Raw genomic sequence first — 23,371 nt, forward strand, 5'->3', positions numbered from 1 at the left:
CTTAAAGTGTGCTGTCAAAGCCGCCTGCTGATACCTGCCCCCAGGTGGTTGGGCCCCCTTTTGGTGCTTCCACCACGCCCTCCACCTGCCGGGGACACCACTCCCCATCCCATCCAACGAGAGACATCTCGTCCTCTTCCAGCTTCTGTAGCTAGGAAGAGGTCCCTTGGAACTCTTCCTTCCATGGTTCCTGTTGGTCCACAGCCAGATGCCTGCCAGTGGCTGAAGGAACCACACGCCACTGGCCCTCAGACTTCTTGTTTTTCCTCTGTCCTTGAAACGATTTAAATCTCACCCCTTGTCTTTTCAGGAGAAGAAGAACAAGCAGGACAAAAAGAAGTATACTAAGGTGATGGAAACTCAGGTAGCCACTGAGACACCAGATCTCCCCAGGCAATTTGTCACAGAACACACTTCATTGAATCCCCTGACATCTAAAGTGGTGGCAATACATGACAATGCGCCATAACCTGGGTCCCCCTACCCCCCTGGTCACTTCATACTCACACAGTATTCAGAGAGTCTGATGCTCCAGTGGAATTGTAAAGGATTTTTCGACCACCTGACTAAGCTACATTCTGCATTACCATCCAGGAAACATAGTTTCCAGCAACTTCAACCCCTACCCTTCGTGGCTAACAAGGTTATTTTAAGAATCGTACTGACGATGAGAGAGTATTGGGTGCACTTTGTACATATGTACTGGAGTCAACATACAGTCCCTTGTGCCTCTTGATACACCATCGGAGGCTGTGGCTGGTTGGGTACGGGCACATTACGATTTTACTGTTTGTAATGTTTATTTTTCCTCCCGATGATGTCATGTCCCAGGAAATATTGTCTGCATTACTCTCTCAACTCCCCTCACCTTTCCTAGCCTTGGGCGACTTCAAAACCCATAGCCCTTTGTGGGTTGGAAAAATGATCACTGGCTGTGGTCAAGACATTGAAACTTTACTGGCACAGCTCTTGAACTCTGGTGCCCCCACATACTTGTGTGGCACACAGAACTTATTTGGCCATTGATCTCTCCTTTTGCAGTCCTGCTCTTCTACCATCTATCGGGTGGAGGGTCCATAATGACCTGTGTTGTAGTGACCACCTCCCAATCTTCCTGTCCCTCCCTTGGCGTTGCTCCCTTGGATGCCCCCCCCCCCCCCAGATGGCTTCTGTGTAATGCTGACTGAGATGGGTTCACCTCTGCTGTCGTCCTTAGCTCCCCACTGCAAGGAGTATCAGCTCCCCACTGCAAGGAGTATTGATGCGACTGTTCAGTATACAATGGCAGCCATTCTTTTGACAGCCAACCAAACTATCCCTTCTTCATTGGGATCCCCCCATCAGAAGATAGTATGCTGGTGGACCCCAGAGAGCACTGTGGCCATTAGAGATCATAGACAGGCTCTCCAACACTATAACTGACACCCTTCACTGGAGCACCTAATTGCCTTTAACTGCTCTGTGCCTGCATCTGCTACCTCATAAAATGATGAAAGAAAGAATCCAGGGAACAGTATGTGGATCACGTATCTCTCCATCACAGGTATGGGCAAAGACTATATGACCCTATGGCTTCCAGTCCCCTGCAGGTGTGCCAAGTATTACCTTAGATGGTGTCTGACCCAAACACTGTCACCAAACGTCTTACTGAGCATAATGCTCACACATCTGCATCTGAGAACTACCACCCCGCATCTCGGCTTGTAAAACAGCTAGGGGAGCTTATGAGCTTATTTTTCACTGCCCATCACATGGAGCCGAATAATAATCCATTCATTGAATGGGAACACTCCTGTGCCCTCGCTCATTGCCCTGGTACAGCTCCAAGGACAGACTGCATACACAACCAAATGCTGAAACATCTTTCAGTGGATTGTTAGTGTCACATTCTTGCATGATGGTTCCAGTGCTGAAACCGGGTAACTCTCCATTGAGATGGAGAGTTATTGTCCAATCAGCCTTACTGATGTTCTCTGTAAGTAGCTCAAAAGCATGGTGAGCAAGCTGTGTTGGCTCCTTGAGTCTCAGGACCATTTGGCTGCATCTCAGGGTGGTTTTCGCAAAGGCCGCTCCATTGATGATAATTTGATTCACCTTGAGTCCACCATCTGGACGGCCTTTGCATGTTGTCAGCACCTCATCACTGTCTCTTTTTGACCTACAGAAGACTTTTAACACGACATGGCATCATCACATCCTTACTACGGTACATGAGTGGGGGTCTCCAGGGTATACTCGTGAGTTTTGTCAAGAATTTCCTGTCGCACCATACATTCCAGGTGCAGGTGGACCCTTCACTCAGTACCCTACATATACAAGAGAATGGGGTCCCGCATGACTCTGTACTGAGTGTCCCCCTCTTTCTAGTGGCCATAAATGGTCTAGTCGCGGCTGTGGGGTCTTCGGTATCCGTGCACTTCTGTTGCCATCGTACTACCCACCCACACCCAGAGCTTCACCTAGATGGTCAGTTACTTCTTGTAGTTGAGACGCACCACTTTGTGGGGCTAGTCATCCATTCTCGGCTGACATGGCTTCCTCACCTTCACCAACTTAAGTGAAAGTGCTGCTGACACCTCAGTATACTTCACTGTCGCCATAATGCTTCTATGGCTCTACAAAGCCCTGATCCAGTTCCATCTTCTCTATGGGAGTCTTACATATGGTCCTGTGTCACCCTCAGTCATGTGGATACTCTACCCTATTCATCGGTGTAGTGTCCAACTTGTGACATGAGCCTTCTGAACTAGTCCTGTGAACAGCCTACTAGTCGAGGCTGGAGTCATTACATTACCTATTAGGTGCCAACAACAGCTGCTGAAGTATGCTATACACGTTCATAGCTTCCCTGAACATCCTATCTACTGTGTCCTTTTTCCTGGAAGGGAGCTCTACCTTTCAGAACTCAGAACTGGGTTTACAATTGCTGCACATCTCTGTTGTCTCTGGTCGGAACTGCAAATTCCTCCACTGTCACCTCTGGTCAGGAAGTCATTTATCTGCCCCCATGGCTTATACCCCAACCTTGGTTTTGTCTCAAAGTCTCCTTTGGTCCAAAAGATTTCATTGACCCCATGATTTTTTGCCGCTTATTCTTGGCTGTCCTTTAGAAGAATCCGGGTTTGGAAGTGGTACTCACTGATGGCTCAACAGTCGATGGACAAACGGGCTTTACATACACACTTGCACATTGCAGTGATCTTCACACTCTGCCAAATGGCTGCAGTGTCTTCACTGCTGAATTGATGGCCATTAAATTAGCCTTTCGCCATGTATTTTCTTGCTCTGGCAAGAGTATCCTTATCTCTAGTGACATCCTTAGCAGCCTTCAGGCTATAGGCCAGTTATACTTTTCTCACCCACTGTTTACAGCTATCTAGGATCTTTTCTCTGAACTCCATCAAGCTGGGCAGCCAGTCTTTTTCGTTTGGATCCCCGGTCATGTTGGGATTTTGGGAAATGAATGAGCTGACCTGTTGGTCAAACTGGCCACAAGGATGCCAATTCTGGAAATGGGGTTCCCAGAACGGGATCTTTGGTCATTTACATACCATCGACAGCAGGAAATCTGTAACTCAGATTGGTCTGCCCTAATATCCCCAAACAAACCGAGGACAATTAAGGAGACCATGGCCATGTGACAGTCTTTCCTGTGCGCTTCTCGCGGAGAATCCACCGTCCTCTGTGGACTCCGCATTGGTCACACTTGGCCAACCCGTGGTCACATTCTCAGAGGTGAGGATCCCCCTCACTGCCAATGCGGAACTCTCCTGGCGGTAGCCCACTTACTCATATAGTGCCCTAATTTGGCTACTTTGAGGCAGCATCTTAATCTTCCTGACACGCTACCTCTGGTGCTAACGGAGAACGCCAATTCAACTGATCTGGTGTTATGTTTTGCACATAAAAGTGGTTTCTATTCATCCGGTAAGGTAGAGCTTTTTGGCTTCATAGACCACCCCCATGAACCATGGACCTTAACGTTGGTGGGGAGGCTTGCATGCCTCAGCGATACAGATAGCCGTACCATAGGTGCAACCACAACGGAGGGGTATCTGGTGAGAGGCCAGACAAATGTGTGGTTCCTGAAGAGGGGCAGCAGCCTTTCCAGTAGTTGCAGGGGCAACAGTCTGGATGATTGACTGATCTGGCCTTGTAACACTAGCCAAAACAGCCTTGCTGTGCTGGTACTGCGAACGGCTGAAACCAAGGGGAAACTACAGCCGTAATTTTTCCCGAGGGCATGCAGTTTTACCGTATGGTTAAATGATGATGGCGTCCTCTTGGGTAAAATATTCCGGAGGTAAAATAGTTGCCTATTCGGATCTCCGGGCGGGGACTACTCAGGAAGACGTCGTTATTAGGAGAAAGAAAACTGGCATTCTACAGATCGGAGTGAGGAATGCCCGATTCCTTAATCGGGCTGGTAGATTAGAAAATTTAAAAAGGGAAATGGATACGTTAAAGTTAGATATAGTTGGAATTAGTGAAGTTTGGTGGCAGGAGGAGCAAGACTTCTGGTCAGGTGAATACAGGGTTATAAATACAAAATCAAATAGGGGTAATGTGGGAGTAGATTTAATAATGAATAGGGAAAAAAGGAACGTGGGTAAGCTACTACAAACAACATAGTGAACACATTATTGTGGCCAAGATAGATAGGAAGCCCACGCCTACCACAGTGGTACAAGTTTATATGCAAACTAGCTCCACAGATGATGAAGCGATTGATGAAATGTATGATGAGATAAAAGAAATTATTGAGATAGTGAAGGGAGACGAAAATTTAATATTCATGGGTGACTGGAATTCGATAGTAGGAAAAGGGAGAGAAGGAAACGTAGTACGTGAATATGGATTTGGGGGAAGAAATGAAAGAGGAAGCCACCTGATAGAATTTTGCACAGAGCATAACTTAATCATAGCTAACACTTGGTTCAAGAATCGTAAAAGAAGATTGTATACATGGAAGAAGTCTGGAGATACTGGAAGGTGTCAGATAGATTATATAATAGTACGACAGGGATTTAGGAACCAGGTTTTAAATTGTAAGACATTTCCAGGGGCAGATGTGGACTTTGACCACAATCTATTGGTTATGAACTGTAGATTAAAACTGAAGAAACTGCAAAAAAGTGGTAAATGTAGGAGATGGGACCTGGATAAACTGAAAGAACCAGAGATTGTAGAGAGCTTCAGGGAGAGCATTAGGGAACGATTGACAAGAATGGGGGAAAGAAATACAGTAGAAGAAGAATGGGTAGCTTTGAGAGACAAAATAATGAAGGTAGCTGAAGATCAAGTAGGTAAAAAGACGAAGGCTGGTAGAAATCCTTGGGTAACAGAAGAGATATTGAATTTAATTGATAAAAGAGGAAAATATAAAAATGCAGTAAATGAACCAGGCGAAAAGGAATACAAACATCTAAAAAATGAGATCGACAGGAAGTGCAAAATGGCTAAGCAGGGATGGCTAGAGGACAAATGTAAAGATGTAGAGGCACATATCACTAGGGGTAAGATAGATTCTGCCTACAGGAAAATTAGAGACCTTTGGAGAAAAGAGAACCACTTGCATGAATATAAAGAGCTCAGATGGAAACCCAGTTCTAAGCAAAGAAGGGAATGCAGAAAGATGGAAGGAGTATATAGAGGGTCTATACAAGGGTGATATACTGGAGGACAATATTATAGAAATGGAAGAGAATGTAGATGAAGATGAAATAGGAGATATGATAATACATGAAGAGTTTGACAGAGCACTGAAAGACCTTAGTCGAAACAAGGCCCCGGGAATAGACAACATTCCATTAGAACTACTGACAGCCTTGGGACAGCCAGTCCTGACAAAACTCTACCACCTGGTGAGCAAGATATGAGACAGGTGAAATACCCTCAGACTTCAAGAAGAGTATAATAATTCCAATCCCAAAGAAAGAAGGTGTTGAAAGATGTGAAAATTACCGAACTATCAGTTTAATAAGCCACTGCTGCAAAATACTAACACGAATTCTTTACAGATGAATGCAAAAACTGGTCGAAGCCGTCCTTGGGGAAGATCAGTTTGGATTCCGCAGAAATGTTGGAACACGTGAGGCAATACTGACCTGTTACATATCTTAGAAGCTAGATTAAGGAAAGGCAAACCTACGTTTCTAGCATTTGTAGACTTAGAGAAAGCTTTTGACAATGTTGACTGGAATACTCTCTTTCAAATTCTGAAGGTGGCAGGGGTAAAATACAGGGAGCGAAAGGCTATTTACAATTTGTACAGAACCAGATGGCAGTTATAAGAGTCGAGGGGCATGAAAGGGAAGCAGCGGTTGAGAAGGGAGTGAGACAGGGTTGTAGCCTTTCCCCGATGTTATTCAATCTGTATATTGAGCAAGCAGTAAAGGAAACAAAAGAAAAATTCGGAGTAGGTATTAAAATCCATGGAGAGGAAATAAAAACTTTGAGGTTCGCTGATGACATTGTAATTCTGTCAGAGACAGCAAAGGACTTGGAAGAGCAGTGGAACGGAATGGACAGTGTCTTGAAAGGAGGATATAAGATGAACATCAACAAAAGCAAAACGAGGATAATGGAATGTAGTCAAATTAAGTCGGGTGATGCTGAGGGAATTAGATTAGGAAATGAGACGCTTAAAGTAGTAAATGTGTTTTGCTGTTTGGGGAGCAAAATAACTGATGTTGGTTGAAGTAGAGAGGATATAAAATGTAGACTGGCAATGGCAAGGAAAGCATTTCTGAAGGAGTGAAATTTGTTAACATCGAGTATAGATTTAAGTGTCAGGAAGTCGTTTCTGGAAGTATTTGTGTGAAGTGTAGCCATCTATGGAAGTGAAACGTGAACAATAAATAGTTTAGACAATAAGAGAATAGAAGCTTTCGTAATGTGGTGGTACAGAAGGACGCTGGAGATTAGGTGGATAGATCACATAACTAATGAGGAGGTATTTAATAGAATTGGAGAGGAGAGAAATTTGTGGCACACCTTGACTAGAAGGGATCGGTTGGTAGGGCATATTCTGAGGCATCAAGGGATCACCAATTTAGTATTGGAGGGCAGCGTGGAGGGTAAAAATCATAGAGGGAGACCAAGAGATGAATACACTAAACAGATTCAGAAGGATGTAGGTTGCAGTAGGTACTGGGAGATGAAGAAGCTTGCACAGGATAGAGTAGCATGGAGAGCTGCATCAAACCAGTCTCTGGACTGAAGACCACAACAACAACAGACCACCTGAGGGATTGGTGGGGCACCTCTCTCTGCCCCTACCCCCTCCACCTCCTCTCCCAGGGGTGGGGTCCCTTGGTGGCCCTCGCTGGGTGGCCCAACCTGGCCTCCACCCTTTCCGCCTTTTTACTGTCTTAGTTCTCTTTCATTTCTTGGTTTTAACCCCTTGTCTTGACTGATCTTTTAATGACTTGTCTGTGCTTTTCTTTTACCCGGCTTTTATCTCTGGTTTTTATTGTGTTAGTTACACTTAGGCTTTACAAGATTTGCCTTTTGCATCCTTTTAGTTCCTTTCACTCCAAACCAGCCAACCAACCAACCACCAACCCACATCCTACTGGACTGCCCTAATTTTGCCACATCACAGCAAAACCTTAAAATTGCTGACATGCTGCCTCTGGTGCTAGTGGCTGACGCCAGAGTGGCTGATCCGGATTTATGTTCTACCTGTGAGGGAAGCTTCTACTCATCTCTTTGAGGTAGGATATGTTGTCCTCATGGGCCACCTGAAGAGCTGGAGGGGTGCCACCTCACCTGCTCCAATGTATGGCGGGCCAGTGCTGCCCTTGCGTAGTGGCCCAGCCTGGTTACTGCCCTTCCCGCCTTTTTAAATCTTCTTATTTTTTTTTACATCTGTCATTGGTTTGTGGTCTCATTGTTGTTCTCTTTCCTGGGATTTTATCAATTTGTCTTTGTTGCTAGTTTTGTAATAATAGAGCACAAGGAAACACCAATGGGATGCAGAGGTTGTCTCCCCCATTGCATAGCATGTCCTGGTTGCCTCCAGTTTCTTTCTGGGTGGAGTGACTCACCCGCCGTACCCTCTTACCCCTCTCTCACTTCTGTTCGCTTCTGTCTCTTGGTTTTATTGATTCTCAGTTACAATTGGGTTAATCAGGGTTTTTCTTCTGTGCCCTTCTCCTGTCGAGGACTCTCACTAGTTTGACGCATATAGGTCAAATGGACTGATGACCTGGTAGTATGGTCATTTTAACTGTAGCAATGTAATCCACTCCTAAAGCGATTACTTGACATCAGACTTATCAAATTGTATTCCCCACTTCTCTGATGATAGAAGGTCCACTTCTGTTCCTTTGGATTCAGTGTCACAAAATAGCAAGAGATCTATCAAGCTCTTCTTACGATAATGATCATTCTTCGCCTCACAACACTCTCCACACCTCTATTTCAGTGAATATTTGGATGTGTTCGAAAATAGACTTGTCAATAAAGAAGCATCAAGCACTCGAGGGAAAATCGCTGATGGTACATGTATTTGCATATAGAGAAGGATAAAAATTCTCCCAAAGAACATTTTCCTGTTCATGCTTTGCAGGAACTCTAATACTAGTAGGCACTACTCACTTTTTCCCATCAGCAGCTTCAACCTCAGTACTGAAAGTCAAGTTGCTCAGCATTTTTTACCAGAGGTACATTGCCTGTTATCATGTACATGGCTCAGTTCTGCATCATTTAGACAAGAATGTTCATCGTGTTTAGCTGTAGTCACATCATTATTGTTATCTTGCAAAATGCTGTCCTTGCATCTGTGGCAGCATTACCACAAATCATTGTGGTAGAACTGCCTCTGCTACCTTTTCTAGTACCGTGATGACTTGGTTGCACTGTGGATGGGGTGGCACTTAGAGATAATTGGAAGTTTTTTGTGGAATTAACACAGTTGCAATGAAAAATAGGAAAACTAAAATATGTTGCTCAGAAAAGTTTTATTTCTAAATTTCCCCAGTGCTGTGTGTGTGTGTGTGTGTGTGTGTGTGTGTGTGTGTGTGAGGAGTATCATCAGAATCTTCGTCTCTACTCTCTTACTCAGCAGAGTCTGTTGTACTTTGTTTTGCATCGTCAGAATCAGTTCTCCTTTGGATTGAACTTCTTCAGTATTATTTATGAAAGCCGAAGCCGTGTCCACACTGGCTGTGCTGCCAAAAAAAACAAGAAAAGAGGTTTGATGCAGTGTGGGACATCAGGTGTGGACGTCAAACCACACTGCTCTACACAACAACGAACAAGTTCCACGAAGTATTGGTACATTGAGGAAATTGTTCATTTGTGCATAGCTCTGTTGGGACATAGGACCGTGTTTTTTGTTTTCCATTGTGACTGTCCCCCTTCCCACAAACACACATTCTGGTACATTACAGTGCACCTTTGAACACTGCTCCTTTCTACAGTTCTGCACAGCTCTGCACCACACGTTTGTTCACGGTATGGTGCGATGCTGTGAAGAAACAGCTTATCCAGTGTGGATGTAGGTTTACATTTGCTCATATGGGCGACCATGATCGCCATGCTGCAATACTTCACAGTGCCTATTTACTGTTTGGAATGGTAACTTAACGAGTGTAGTAGTGCTGCCAGAAGCGGAGAAAATCGGCACCACTTAAAAGATATTCATTTGTCTCTGAGCACTGCCAATGCCAAGCACCCCCTAGATGCGAACTATTACGAAAGGCTTGTGTTCACTAGCAAGTAAATTCTGTCAGCACTTGCTGAGGTGTTTACATTAGAACAAAATCTTGCTCAGGTTTACGTGTTCATTTCACTGGGGCAAGTTTATTTCAGGAAATTTCTGCATGTACTTGTTGCAGAAGTGCAGTTATTTTTCACAGTTATTGCATTATTATTAACGAACAAAAATCACGACAAAATACAAAAATAAATAATAATAGAAAAATTGTTGTAGTAGTACATATTAATGTTGATGTTGCCAAGAAACACTATTTATTTAACTAAAGTTGGAGCTTTTAACTTACACTAAAAACTTGGAGGATGTTATGTGCGGTATCTCACAAAGGGACTTTCTTTTGATTACTCTTCGGTTTTTGCAAGCAGTGTTTACTACTTGTATCATAAATGTAATGCATTTATGTTTTCTATAACATTAAAGAATCAACTAAAATTTAAAGACCTCTGTACTTAAATTCTGCTTTCCCTTCTGGTGAAACAAGTTGACTGGTAAACTCATTTCACACTTCCTTGACTGGTGGTGCCAATTACAAGTGTATATGGGTTCCAGTGGTACATTTCTTTCAGCTCATCCATCTTTGTGCCATTCTCATTTTCAACACTTGACATTTTCGCATCAGAACTGAACATACACATTTTCAGTAAGCTTGAGAAAGCTTCCCACAAAATGACAAATTCAGCAGGTACCTGCAGCAAGATGCAAGAAACTAGAATGAATTTTCACCTGACAGTGGAGTGTGTGCTGATTTGAAACTTCCTCATCATCATCATCATCATTTAAGACTGATTATGCCTTTCAGCGTTCAGTCTGGAGCATAGCCCCCCTTATACAGTTCCTCCATGATCCCCTATTCAGTGCTAACATTGGTGCCTCTTCTGATGTTAAACCTATTACTTCAAAATCATTCTTAACCGAATCCAGGTACCTTCTCCTCGGTCTGCCCCGACTCCTCCTACCCTCTCCTGCTGAATCCATGAGTCTCTTGGGTAACCTTGCTTCTCCCATGCGTGTAACATGACCCCACCATCTAAGCCTGTTTGCCCTGACTGCTACATCTATAGAGTTCATTCCCAGTTTTTCTTTGATTTCCTCATTGTGGACACCCTTCTGCCATTGTTCCCATCTACTAGTACCTGCAATCATCCTAGCTACTTTCATATCCGTAACCTCAACCTTGTTGATAAGGTAACCTGAATCCACCCAGCTTTCGCTCCCATACAACAAAGTTGGTCGAAAGATTGAACGGTGCACAGATAACTTAGTCTTGGTACTGACTTCCTTCTTGCAGAAGAGAGTAGATCGTAGCTGAGCACTCACTGCACTAGCCTTGCTACACCTCGCTTCCAGTTCTTTCACTATGTTGCCATCCTGTGAGAATATGCATCCTAAGTACTTGAAACCGTCCACCTGTTGTAACTTTGTTCCTCCTATTTGGCACTCAATCCGTTTATATTTATTTCCCACTGACATTACTTTCGTTTTGGAAATGCTAATCTTCATACCATAGTCCTTACATTTCTGATCTAGCTCTGAAATATTACTTTGCAAACTTTCAATCGATTCTGCCATCACAACTAAGTCATCTGCATATGCAAGACTGCTTATTTTGTGTTCACATATCTTAATCTCACCCAGCCAGTCTATTGTTTCCAACATATGATCCATAAATAATATGAACAACAGTGGAGACAGGTTGCAGCCTTGTCTTACCCCTGAAACTACTCTGAACCATGAACTCAATTTACCGTCAACTCTAACTGCTGCCTGACTATCCATGTAAAGACCTTTAATTGCTTGCAAAAGTTTGCCTCCTATTCCATAATCTTGTAGAACAGACAATAACTTCCTCCTAGGAACCAGGTCATATGCCTTTTCTAGATCTATAAAGCATAGATACAATTCCCTGTTCCACTCATAACACTTCTCCATTATTTGCCGTAAGCTAAAGATCTGGTCCTGACAACCTCTAAGAGGCCTAAACCCACACTGATTTTCATCCAATTGGTCCTCAACTAATACTCACACTTTCCTTTCAACAATACCTGAGAAGATTTTACCCACAACGCTGATTAAAGAGATACCTCTGTAGTTGTTTCTTTTCTGTTTCCATGTTTAAAGATTGGTGTGATTACTGCTTTTGTCCAGTCTGATGGAACCTGTCCTGACTCCCAGGCCATTTCAATTATCCTGTGTAGCCATTTAAGACCTGACATTCCACTGTATTTGATGAGTTCCGACTTAATTTCATCCACCCCAGTTGCTTTATTGCACTGCAATCTATTGACCATTTTTTCCACTTCCTCAAATGTGATCCTATTTCCATCATCATTCCTATCCCATTCTACCTCGAAATCTGAAACATTACTGATTGTGTTTTCACCTACATTGAGCAACTCTTCAAAATATTCCCTCCATCTGCCCAAGGCATCCACAGGATTCACCAGCAGTTTTCCTGACCTGTCCAAAATACTTGTCATTTCCTTCTTACCTCCCTTTCGAAGACTGCTAATTACACACCAGAATGGTTTTCCAGCAGCTTGACCCATAGTCTCCAACCTGTTTCCAAAGTCTTCCCACAATTTCTTCTTGGATGCCGCAATTATCTGTTTGGCTTTGTTTCTTTCTTCAACATAACTTTCTCTGTCTACCTGGGTTCTGGTATGTAGCCATTTTTGATACGCCTTCTTTTTCCTTTTACAGGCTGCCTTGACTGTATCACTCCACCAAGCTGTTTGCTTCATCCTACTTTTACGTCCGCAGCTCGTGGTCGTGGGGTAGTGTTCTCGCTTCCCACGCCCGGGTTCCCGGGTTCGGTTCCCGGCGGGGTCAGGGATTTTCTCTGCCTCGTGATGACTGGGTGTTGTGTGCTGTCCTTAGGTTAGTTAGGTTTAAGTAGTTCTAAGTTCTAGGGGACTGATGACCATAGACGTTAAGTCCCATAGTGCTCAGAGCCATTTGAACATCCTACTTTTACACACTACTGTTCCAAGACATTCTTTAGCCACTTCTAGTACTGTGTCCCTGTACCTTGTCCATTCCTTTTCCAATGACTGTAATTGACCACATTCAACTAACTGGTACCTTTCTGAGATCGCTGTTATGTACTTGTGCCTGATTTCCTTATCCTGAAGTTTCTCCACTCTTATCCTCCTACATATGGACCTGACCTCCTGCACTTTTGGCCTCACAATCCCAATTTCACTGCAGATTAAATAATGATCAGTGTCATCGAAGAATCCCCTGAATACACGTGTGTCCCTCACAGCCTTCCTGAATTCCTGATCTGTTATTATATAGTCAATGACAGATCTGGTTCCCCTGCCTTCCCAAGTATACCGGTGAATGTTCTTATGTTTAAAAAAAGAGTTTGTGATTACTAAGCCCATACTGGCACAGAAATCCACAAGTTGTTTCCCGTTCCTGTTGGCCTCCATATCCTCTCCAAATTTACCCATAACCTTTTCATACCCTTCTGGCGTTACCCAATCCTGGCGTTAAAATCACCCATGAGCAGAACACTGTTCTTGTTCTTTACTCTAACAACTACATCACTGAGTGCCTCATAAAAACTATCCATCTTATCTAGATCTGTCCCTTCACAATGCGAATATACTGACACAATCCTAATTTTCTTGCTAGACACTGTCAAATCTATCCACATCAGTCGTTCGTTTACATGCCTTATTGCAACTACGCTGGGTTCCATTTCTTTCCTGATGTAAAGCCCTACACCCCATTGTGCTATTCCTGCTTTGACTCCTGACAGGTAGACCTTGTATTCTCCCACTTCCTCTTCTTTCTCACCCCTTACCCGAATGTCACTAACAGCTAAAACGTCCAGCCCCATCTTACTTGCAGCCTCTGCCAGCTCTACCTTCTTCCCAGAGTAGCCCCCATTGATATTAATAGCTCCCCATCTCATTACCATTTGTTTGCCAAGTCGTATCTCAGTAGTCCCTGGTTTGTCAGTTAGAAGTGGGACTCCGTCACCTCCAAAGGTCCGAGGCATTTTGCTCTGATTGTTGCCAGCATCATATTTAAAGTACCAGGGAAGCAGGTTGCTAGCCTTACTTGCCCCGAGTCCCATTGGGTTTTACCCCTAACAGCTGAGGGACTAACCGGTGGATTTGGTAGTCTTTGCCGTATGAGCACAAAGGTGACCACGACTCAGAATATGTCCGAGATGCCCAGCCTTATTCCAAAGTAACTGGTATCCCGACTGTTGGTACCACTTACTTGGCCACTCATATGTTGCCCGTGGTTCATGAACTAGGACATGACTACAGGAACCCACACCATGAACCAACTTCCTGACAAATTAAAACCATGTGCCGGACAGGGACTCAAACCTGGGATCCAGGTCTAGCACACAGTTTAAGTTTGTCAGGAAGTTTCATGCAAGAAACTGTTTTCACTAACTTTTGAATGTCTTGATGTTGATCAAACTATTAGATGTTGACGGGGGGTGGGGATTGGCAGAATTGGTGGTTCCTATATTCCGCCTAATTCTGTGATTGTACTGATAATGCACCATAAGTTTGATGGAATGCTTAATAAATGTGATTTTAGGATTATGATGATAAGAGTGGGTGCGAGACAGGCAAATAAGCTGCAGCGACTCAATGAGGAAGACTGAGCTATTCTCTAAAAAGGAAAATAAACCAACTGTGAAAGTGTATGTCATGGATAAAATCACTGAGAGCAGAGGCCACAAAGTAGCCCATTTACTGCCCTACTACTGTGATCTAAATCTGATAGAATTGGCATGGGCAAAAAGAAAGAAAACCAATTTCAGGGAGAACAGAGTCATTGGCGAGATGTCAAAGGAAAGACTACAGAACTTTGTTAATGCTGCTTTCCATTCATTTACTGCACAGGACTGGAAAGGTTACTGCTGGGAAGTGCAGCAGCTGGAGCGAGATCATTAGACACAGGATGGAATAATGGAAATAGCCCTCGATTAATTTGTCATCAATACGACACCTTCATGCTATGATGAGGATAATCTTAGATCAAACACAAATGACAGTGATCTTTAATGAACACCATTTTGACAATTCTTGCAGGTACAGTTAATTGCAGTTTGTAAACATTACTGTGCCATGTTAAATAAATGCAGTGTGCAAACAGATTTCAAAGATAAGTTTTTGACTTTCGATTCATAGTATCGTAAGTTGTCCATTCATTTTTTATTTGCAATAAATAAATAATACATAAATTGTAAGTAAAATTCTCAAGCATGAATATGTCAACAAATTTGGTGATTTCCGATCCGGCAGCAGTGTCGGTTAAGCGGAAAATATTTCCCACGAGTCTCACCTCCAATTTCGTGTTAAGCACAAAATGCGAGTAGCGGTGACAACACTGCTGCAAGCAGCCGATGCTCTCTTCCCCTCACTGCTCCTCTTCCCTCGGGAGCCATAATGTGGAGGCACTGCCATTCCTGAAAGCCACTGCACCTGTCAAAGATATCCCTCTTAGTTTCATATCTGCATTTCAGCAGCAGACAAAATAAAGGCTACCAACAATGTTAAGCAATCGGCACCACATAGTTTATTCGGTGCGATAAAAATGTGAGGGTGGCAGTTTCAGGTATTTTTTATTTTTTCTTAAAAGCTATGCAATTGTTAGCATTGAATTTTATTTCAAAATGAACTAGGTTAAGAATGTTAAGTCATGGGCCCTCATCCACCTGCTAAAACAATTAGAAGAGGTAGAGGGGTTAAAATTTTGGTACCGGACAAAGATATCCCTTTGGTGGTTTCTAGTGTTAATCTGTTACGTAAAACTGAAAACTAAGAGAGCAGACAGTAAAGTTTTCACAAGTAAATGTATTTCATAGATGCATTGTAACAATCACACTAAGGCTGCCCGTGTAATTATAGCAAACAATAGTTGAAAAATCTCCTTACGCCAGGGAGTAGACATCCCTGAAAATATGAAGTGGCACGTATCACATTCTGACCAGAAGAGAATTGTTTTTAACTTCTACAGAAAGTTTGGAATCTATCAGTTTCCAAACAAGCAACTGTATTTACTAAATGTTTAAAAATGTCTCTGGAATAAATAGTTAGCTATTTTTAAATGTATTGTTACATTTCTGTATTTCTGATACTAAAAGTATTTGGATAACCAACAAGTTTTGTGAAATGTCTGGAAAATATAGTGACAGCTGAGTGAATGCAGAGATATTGTGATGTGTTGAATAAAAAAAATTCGTGCTGTCTTTAATATAGTTGCTTAAAACAAATAAAAAGTTGTGAGAGCTAGATGTGATACTTTTATTTGAAAAATTATGACAAATCAAGCCACATGATAGAAAAATGAGTATTAAAGAAATGAATCAAGAAATTCATACATGACTGTTTTGTGAATGTACTGCAAGTGAATGACATGCTAAAGAACTTGACATGAAATATTTGTGCAGTATAACTCAGATTAACTGAGCTACAGATGGGGGGGGGGGGGGGGGTGCGTCATTAGAACAATACTTTTTTCAGTTAAGTTACCAACATCTAATGTACAGTAGAGTATTTTGCATTGCAATTACAGTAGATATTTTTGAAAAGTTATGAAGGTCAAATGAATGTAGACATCTCTCTGCAGGCTACACTTTGTTCTTTATTAAAGCTAAAATTGGATTTTTAGGATTACAGTACATCAATATACGGTGTACTGTACTTAACAGTTTGTAGCATATGAATTACTCATTCAAAAACATGAGTAATTTTTGTACACTTACTGCCCCCCCCCCCCCCCTCCCCCGAAGATGTTTTATACCAGCGGTGTCCTGCAGGCTTTTCATCAGAAGGAGATCAGGTGGTGCTAACTGATTGTGTTGTTAAACAAATCTTAAGACACCTAAAATAACAGCGCATGCAGTGTAATTTCTGTGATATACTATAAAATAGATTTTTGAAATATAACAAATGCTTCATTAAAAAAAAAAAAAAATGTTGTCAGCAGTTACTCTGTCATCCATGTCACCTACTTTTAGAGCCTTCTATTGCTTCAGCAGTTGACTGCATCACTGTTTTTACAGTTTCTTGGTCCGTGATTTATCCGTGAATTGCGTACAACACATTCATTTACCTCACACTTATCCATGTCTTTGCATCTGGAAATAGTTTTCACCATTTGTCAAATTTGCTACATTATTGAGTCATCTCTTTCAAACTCATAAGTTCTCTTCAAACACTTCTGAAGAGTTTCTGCTGATCCCAGGCATGCCCAAGAATGTTGCTATTATGCCATGATACAGTGGCTGAATTACACTAGTAACATTTGGGGTAACAAAATGCACAGCGATATCAACATTTTTTGACCCGAAAGGGTGTTTAGGTGCAATGTTAATTAACAAGATTACTTTCTTGGGCAGACTTTTTTCAGTTTAATGCTTTTCAGCTTTTGCTGCAAACTGATTGCTAAACTATTCGGCAAAGAGTACACCTGACAACCAGGAACTTTTTTCGGCTCTGTAAAAACTGGTAGTGCATTTCGGGCAACATCCTTCATGGCTGGAGGTTTTTCTACTTTCTGATAGACACTTGTGACAGAAGCATTTGGTGCAAAATAAAACAGTTGACCATTTGTTTTCCAGACTGGGCAGACTTCTTTTAGGAAGCTAGGGATTTTTCTGGGCAGCATCTTGAAGTTAACACCAGTTTCATTGGCATTGTAAATTTGGTCCTTAATAGAACATTTAGAATAGGAATCATCTGAAAACATCAACTGTGTCAGGGTCTGCTGATAACTTTTTCCAAGTGTATTCAGCTGCCAGTCATTGTATCTATTTTTAAATTAGTCTCACAACCCAAAGCTTGAAAAAATCTTTTTCTTCCTCACCTAACACATCAGTTAACATTTCGGATTTCTCTTGCAGTATCAGATCAGTCAAAGGCATCCCTTTTTCTCGTTGCTAGGTGAACTAAAGATTAAGATCTTCACTTACTTTTTCAGTGTCCCAAGTTTTCAATGGGATTCTATGAGGATTTTTTGCTGCTTGCTCTAAAAATCTAATTTATGCCTCACCAATTCTGAAAGACTTCTGTTTTCCATTTGTGGTGATATTTGTTTTACGGCCATTAGGCCATGTTCCAAGGTGTATTTTTCTGCCTGACATTTTGTCTTCCAATGCTGGAGACATAATCAGAGGCTATAAAAAATCAGAAAGCAGTTACAATCTGAAACAAGTTCTGGAAGCCAAACTGCTCATACATATCCAGGCAATAGTCGGTTCATGACTCTTTAACACACCACTGCTTAAGATCGCGGACTTGCACCAGAGTGTATTATGGAGCTTTGTTCAGTACAGAGGCACACAACTTGCCTGATTTCAATTCTACTTCTTCTTTTCTAGTAAAGTTATTTTTATGTTACTTAATTTATTTTGCATCTGTGTACATCGCAGCAAAGCAGTAAATTTGGTCTGGATAAAGCCTGCGTTGTAGGATTGCATTTTCAACTTCTCTGACAGCAGCTAAATATCAGTAAAAATAAAATCATCATGCCTCTGCTTAGTCACAATAACGCAAAAATATACATGCAACAGAAATAAACACCCATTTGAATGCCATTATTGTTGGCTGTGTAGGATATTAAGACTGGTGAGTCGGTGGCTGGGAGAGTAATTCAAGATTGGGCACTCAGCTCTCCCTGCTAGCCATAGCCCAGCTCTTGCCCTCGAATTATTTTCATGCATTACAGTGTTATATTTTTAGATTTGTGATTCTCGGAGGTGTCTAGGATTACCTCGGTTTTGGTGGACCTGAGTTCTGTTAACTGGGGTTTGCTGTATTTTCTGCTCATACGCTTTGACATAAGCAGGGGAAAAAATAAAGAGCCATCCCCGTACACTGTGTTTGAAGCGCAATGTGTTGGTGCATATCAATTTGAGTGTCCATAATTAAAATTTCAGTTTCAAAACACTATAGAAAGAGAACCACTGTGCAGAATGCCGTCAAATTGGAGTGGTGTAGTATTGGCGAAGGGGGAAACATCAGGGAAAAAACAAATCAAAATTTTACCAATAGATAGCACTGTAAATGTGTTTAACATAAACTGGACTGGCTACAAATGACAGATGGATAACGATATGATGGCTGTGGTTTGAGTTGTGCATGAGACCATCCATACATCCAGTATGCATGATTGTACAAGTTCAGCAGTCAACAGTTATGGTTTTGTTAGGTAAGCTCACCTACAGAGGCAAGGCCGTACCGCTTCAGATGAGAAGAAAGCAAAATTACATCTTTTTTTAATTGTCCTTGGACAAAAAACTGCATAAAAAGCAAAAAGACATTAGTTTCTAAAAAAGAATTGTTTTTTAAAAGCTAAGTGTTTTCAAATTGCTCACAAAACAACCTTATCCCCTTCAAAATACTCTCCATTATAACTGACACCATTCTCTCACCCGTGCTTCCACTGTTCAAAACATTTTTTGTAGTCATCTTTAGAAATGGCTGACTGCTCCTCCCTCATTTTTTTCTCAACTTCTTCAATTTGTTCACGCATGGAAATAAGAAAACTCACATAGAGCCAGGTCAGGTGAGTAAGGCGCATGGGGCAGCGGAACCGTGCCATTTTTAGCCAAAATCTCTCTAAACAGAGATGACTGTGTGTGCAGGTGCATTGTTGTGGTTGAAGAACCAGTCTTCTGTTTGCCACAAATTGGGCTTTTTTCGATGAATGCTGTGGCACAATCTTCTTAAAACTTCTTAAAATGGTCTGTGAGCACCAGCTCTCGAATTCTTTTCAATATTTTCGTCGATTTGGTAGTTTATGGATGTCCAGAATGAGGTTTGTCATCAGTGGACACATCGCCATTTTTAAATGGAGCAAACCACTCATACACTTGAGTTGTTCACATAGTCATCTTGGTAAGATGTTTTCAGAGTCATCTTGGTACGCTGTTTTCAACGTTAAAACAATTTCAGCAGCTTTTTTTACCGAGTAGAAAAGAAAATTTTACAGCTTGTTAACTTAAACTTGCCATCATAAAAAACGAAACAAGAACCAAACAGAACTAGCAAAAACAATCATTGCAGATGAACAGAACAAGCCAGGTTGGCAACACAGGTGACATGAACTGTCAATGAGTAGTGCTATACATGCCTAGTCACGCCTAGTGGCAGAGATGCATCGTGCACAAACTTCGCCCACAGCAGTGGTACTCCAGGTACCCCTTTGTATGCTGCCCACAGCGTTCCGCCACAAGTTGAAATCAGGAAACGGCACGTTACACAACAGATCAGAATGTCTCAGGGGTCACATTCAGAATGCATTGGGCAATGCTTGCCTTCAATTCAGCTATGTAACTGGAGGACTGAACATAACATCTTAAAGATAACCCCACAATCAGAAGTTACATGGATTAAGATCAGATGATCTGTATGGCCAGGTTTTAAGGCTCTACAGAAATGATGACTGATAATTCTACCATTTCTGAAATGCCTCTGTAGCAGCCATTTCACTGGCTGTGTATTGTGCGGAGGTGTACCATATTACATAAAAATGATCCTGCCCACACATCTACACTGTTGAAGGGTTGGAATGACATTGATGTGCAAAAAACCCATGGCATTTGCCATTGATTGTACAAGTAACATGACCCACCTCCTCAAAAATATAAAAATGGTGCTGCCAACCTGCACCCCACAGTCACTTTTGTAGAATCAAATACTGGTTGCCATGCATTTGGGTTTTCTGATGTTCATATTCTGCAGTTCTGTGTACTGACATGTCCATGGAGTGGAAATGGGCTTTTTCTGTCCACAGTATGTTTCATGGCTATTCATTGTCCACTTCCATCTGAGCAAGAAATTCCAGGGTGAAAGTTTGTCTCTCTGGCTGGTGGGCAGGAAGCAACTCCAGAAGATGGGTGATTTTGTGTGGATAAGATGGGTGGTTTTTGTATGTATATCAATGCAGCATGTTTGTAGGACTTGATACACTGTTCTCGTAGGCATGTCTGTCATTCGGCCAGTTTCCCATGGATTGCATGTTTGACACCACTGCTCAAACCCTCCTGCAGTGCTGTGACCATATCTTCGACAGGTGTCGTGTCAACTGCTTTTCTCCCTCTGCCACATTGTGCTTCAGAAGAACCTTTCTTTTCAAATTTTGTAATCATTGGACCAGTAGTGACTTTTTTGACAACCTACAGGGGTAGGCCTACTGGCGCGCAGTCATCATTTTTGTAAAAGAGTTTTACCAGCAGTGCATGATCCTTCATGTAGACAGTCATGTTGTGCATCTTGGACACAAACTGAGGAACAGCTGTGTGCTTATTGGTGTGCCTATTCTGACACATAAATGAAAATTTGGCCTATAGAATGCACTTTATTTTATTTTTTTAATTTTTAAAAATTTTTTTGTTTCATGACTTTTCCCCAGGTCAGTAATATGCTGTTCAACTCTTGACATCATTCTGAGCGGTGGTTCTTTCTACAGCATTTTTCAACCGAAGCTTTAATTATGGACAGCCTATATGTGACTATTTTTTAAAAGAATTGTCTTGATTTTCTCCTTTTTTGTTACATTGATGTTAATTTTATCTGGTATTATTTGTAGGCAGTTAGAATGTGATACTGATGAAGATGTGATTTCACCAAAATTTCGGAAGATTGGTAGCCCAAGATCTCATCACACTCCTCTCACTTCACTAGGTAAGAATTTCATATTACAACTAGTATTATTGTGTACCAATAATAAGACATTGAACCCAGAGTTTAAGCAAACCATCTCCAAGGACTGAAATACACCAGATACAAGTGAGTGATATCTGATTTTAGGCTCTGTTGCTTCTTTGTCAAACAGAATTTAGTAGGTTCCGTGTGCATCTAAATTAGTGTGATAATATTTAATATAGTATCTACAGGGTTATTACAAATGTTTGAAGCGATTTCACAGCTGTACAATAACTTTATTATTTGAGATATTTTCACAATGCTTTGCACACACATACAAAAACTCAAAACGTTTTTTTAGGCATTCACAAATGTTCGATATGTGCTCCTTTAGTGATTCGGCAGACATCAAGCCGATAATCAAGTTCCTCCCACACTCGGCGCAGCATGTCCCCATCAATGAGTTCGAAAGCATCGTTGATGCGAGCTCGTAGTTCTGGCACGTTTCTTGGTAGAGGAGGTTTAAACACTGAATGTTTCACATAACCCCACAAAAAGAAATCACATGGGGTTAAGCCGGAAGAGTGTGGAGGCCACGACATGAATTGCTGATCATGATCTCCACCACGACCGATCCATCGGTTTTCCAATCTCCTGTTTAAGAAATGCCGAACATCATGATGGAAGTGCGGTGGAGCACCATCCTGTTGAAAGATGAAGTCAGCACTGTCAGTCTTCAGTTGTGGCATGAGCCAATTTTCCGCGGGCTACGTGTGAAACTTGCCCGCACGTGTTCAACTGTTTCTTCGCTCACTGCAGGCCGACCCGTTGATTTCCCCTTACAGAGGCATCCAGAAGCTTTAAACTGCGCATACCATCGCCGAATGGAGTTAGCAGTTGGTGGATCTTTGTTGAACTTTGTCCTGAAGTGTCGTTGCACTGTTATGACTGACTGACGTGAGTGCATTTCAAGCACGACATACGCTTTCTCGGCTCATATCGCCATTTTGTCTCACTGCGCTCTTGAGCGCTCTGGCGGCATAAACCTGAAGTGCGGCTTCAGCCGAACAAAACTTTGAGTTTTTTTACGTATCTGTAGTGTGTCGTGACCATATGTCAATGAATGGAGCTACAGTGAATTTATGAAATCGCTTCAATCATTTGTAGTAGCCCTGTACTACTTCCTCCTGGAACTTGGTGCCTCGTGTCATTGTTCTGGCAGTTAAGAGATGTAGATTGTAGTCATCCCATTGCAAAGTGCTGTTAAGTTTGCAGTGAGAGAGTGAGAGTCTGATGGGACTGTTGGCTGTGACATTCTGAGGGATAGGTTTAGCCACTAAATCAGAAAGGGTTTGTAGTGTGATTGCTTTTTCTCAAGGGTATCTGTTGAGTGCAGATGACTGTAATTGGAATGTGCTTACTGTGTTTTCATTTTTGTATTGTCTGATGATCAGAAAAGGGAAAGAGTGGTGTGAAACCCATTGACAGCACATAGCCCACTCCTCTTGAATAACATAAAACATAAGTCAATTTTAACTTTCTTTCACGATGGAGAGAACACCATCAACAGTGTTGCATAACTTCACTGGAAAGGACATTGGCACCAAATTTGGTGATCATTAAGTTTAAGCCACCAATTATCTTCCCATTCAAGTCCCAGAAAATAGTTCCCAGTATCATACTGTCAAAAGATGTGTTAATTTTGTGTGGTTTGAAGCCTCTAAGCTGCTCCTAACCACAGTGGTTGAGTGAAATGATTGATATGCTGAAATGCTAGAAGTGTATGCAGTTGACTTGATGGTCATGAAATTTAACCACACAGATGAATCTCGGTTGCAAGAGTTGTGTCCTTAAATGAAATAGTTATGATATAGATTACGATGACAAACTGGTCCTTTTTACAGTGTTAGTGTAAATAAAATACAGATACTTAAGATATCAACAGGAGTGTTGGATTCATCCAGTGCTAACAAGTCTTGAATGTCCATGTTGTCTTTTGATGAAATAAGTTTTATTTTTG

General features: G+C 41.9%; 1 protein-coding gene across 3 annotated transcripts in view; it reads left to right on the forward strand.

Annotated features, from left to right (window-relative positions):
• Positions 1–23,371, forward strand: part of LOC124615798 (sentrin-specific protease 1-like) — a 155,553-nt gene that overhangs the window by 14,947 nt on the left and 117,235 nt on the right. For all 3 annotated transcript variants that reach the window (XM_047143930.1, XM_047143928.1, XM_047143929.1), the window contains one exon: positions 21,296–21,390. In XM_047143930.1, the coding sequence (XP_046999886.1) occupies positions 21,296–21,390 (95 nt within the window). The remainder of the gene's footprint in view (positions 1–21,295; positions 21,391–23,371) is intronic.

The sequence above is a fragment of the Schistocerca americana genome, chromosome 5, assembly GCF_021461395.2.
Source record: "Schistocerca americana isolate TAMUIC-IGC-003095 chromosome 5, iqSchAmer2.1, whole genome shotgun sequence".
Lineage (NCBI taxonomy): Eukaryota > Metazoa > Arthropoda > Insecta > Orthoptera > Acrididae > Schistocerca > Schistocerca americana.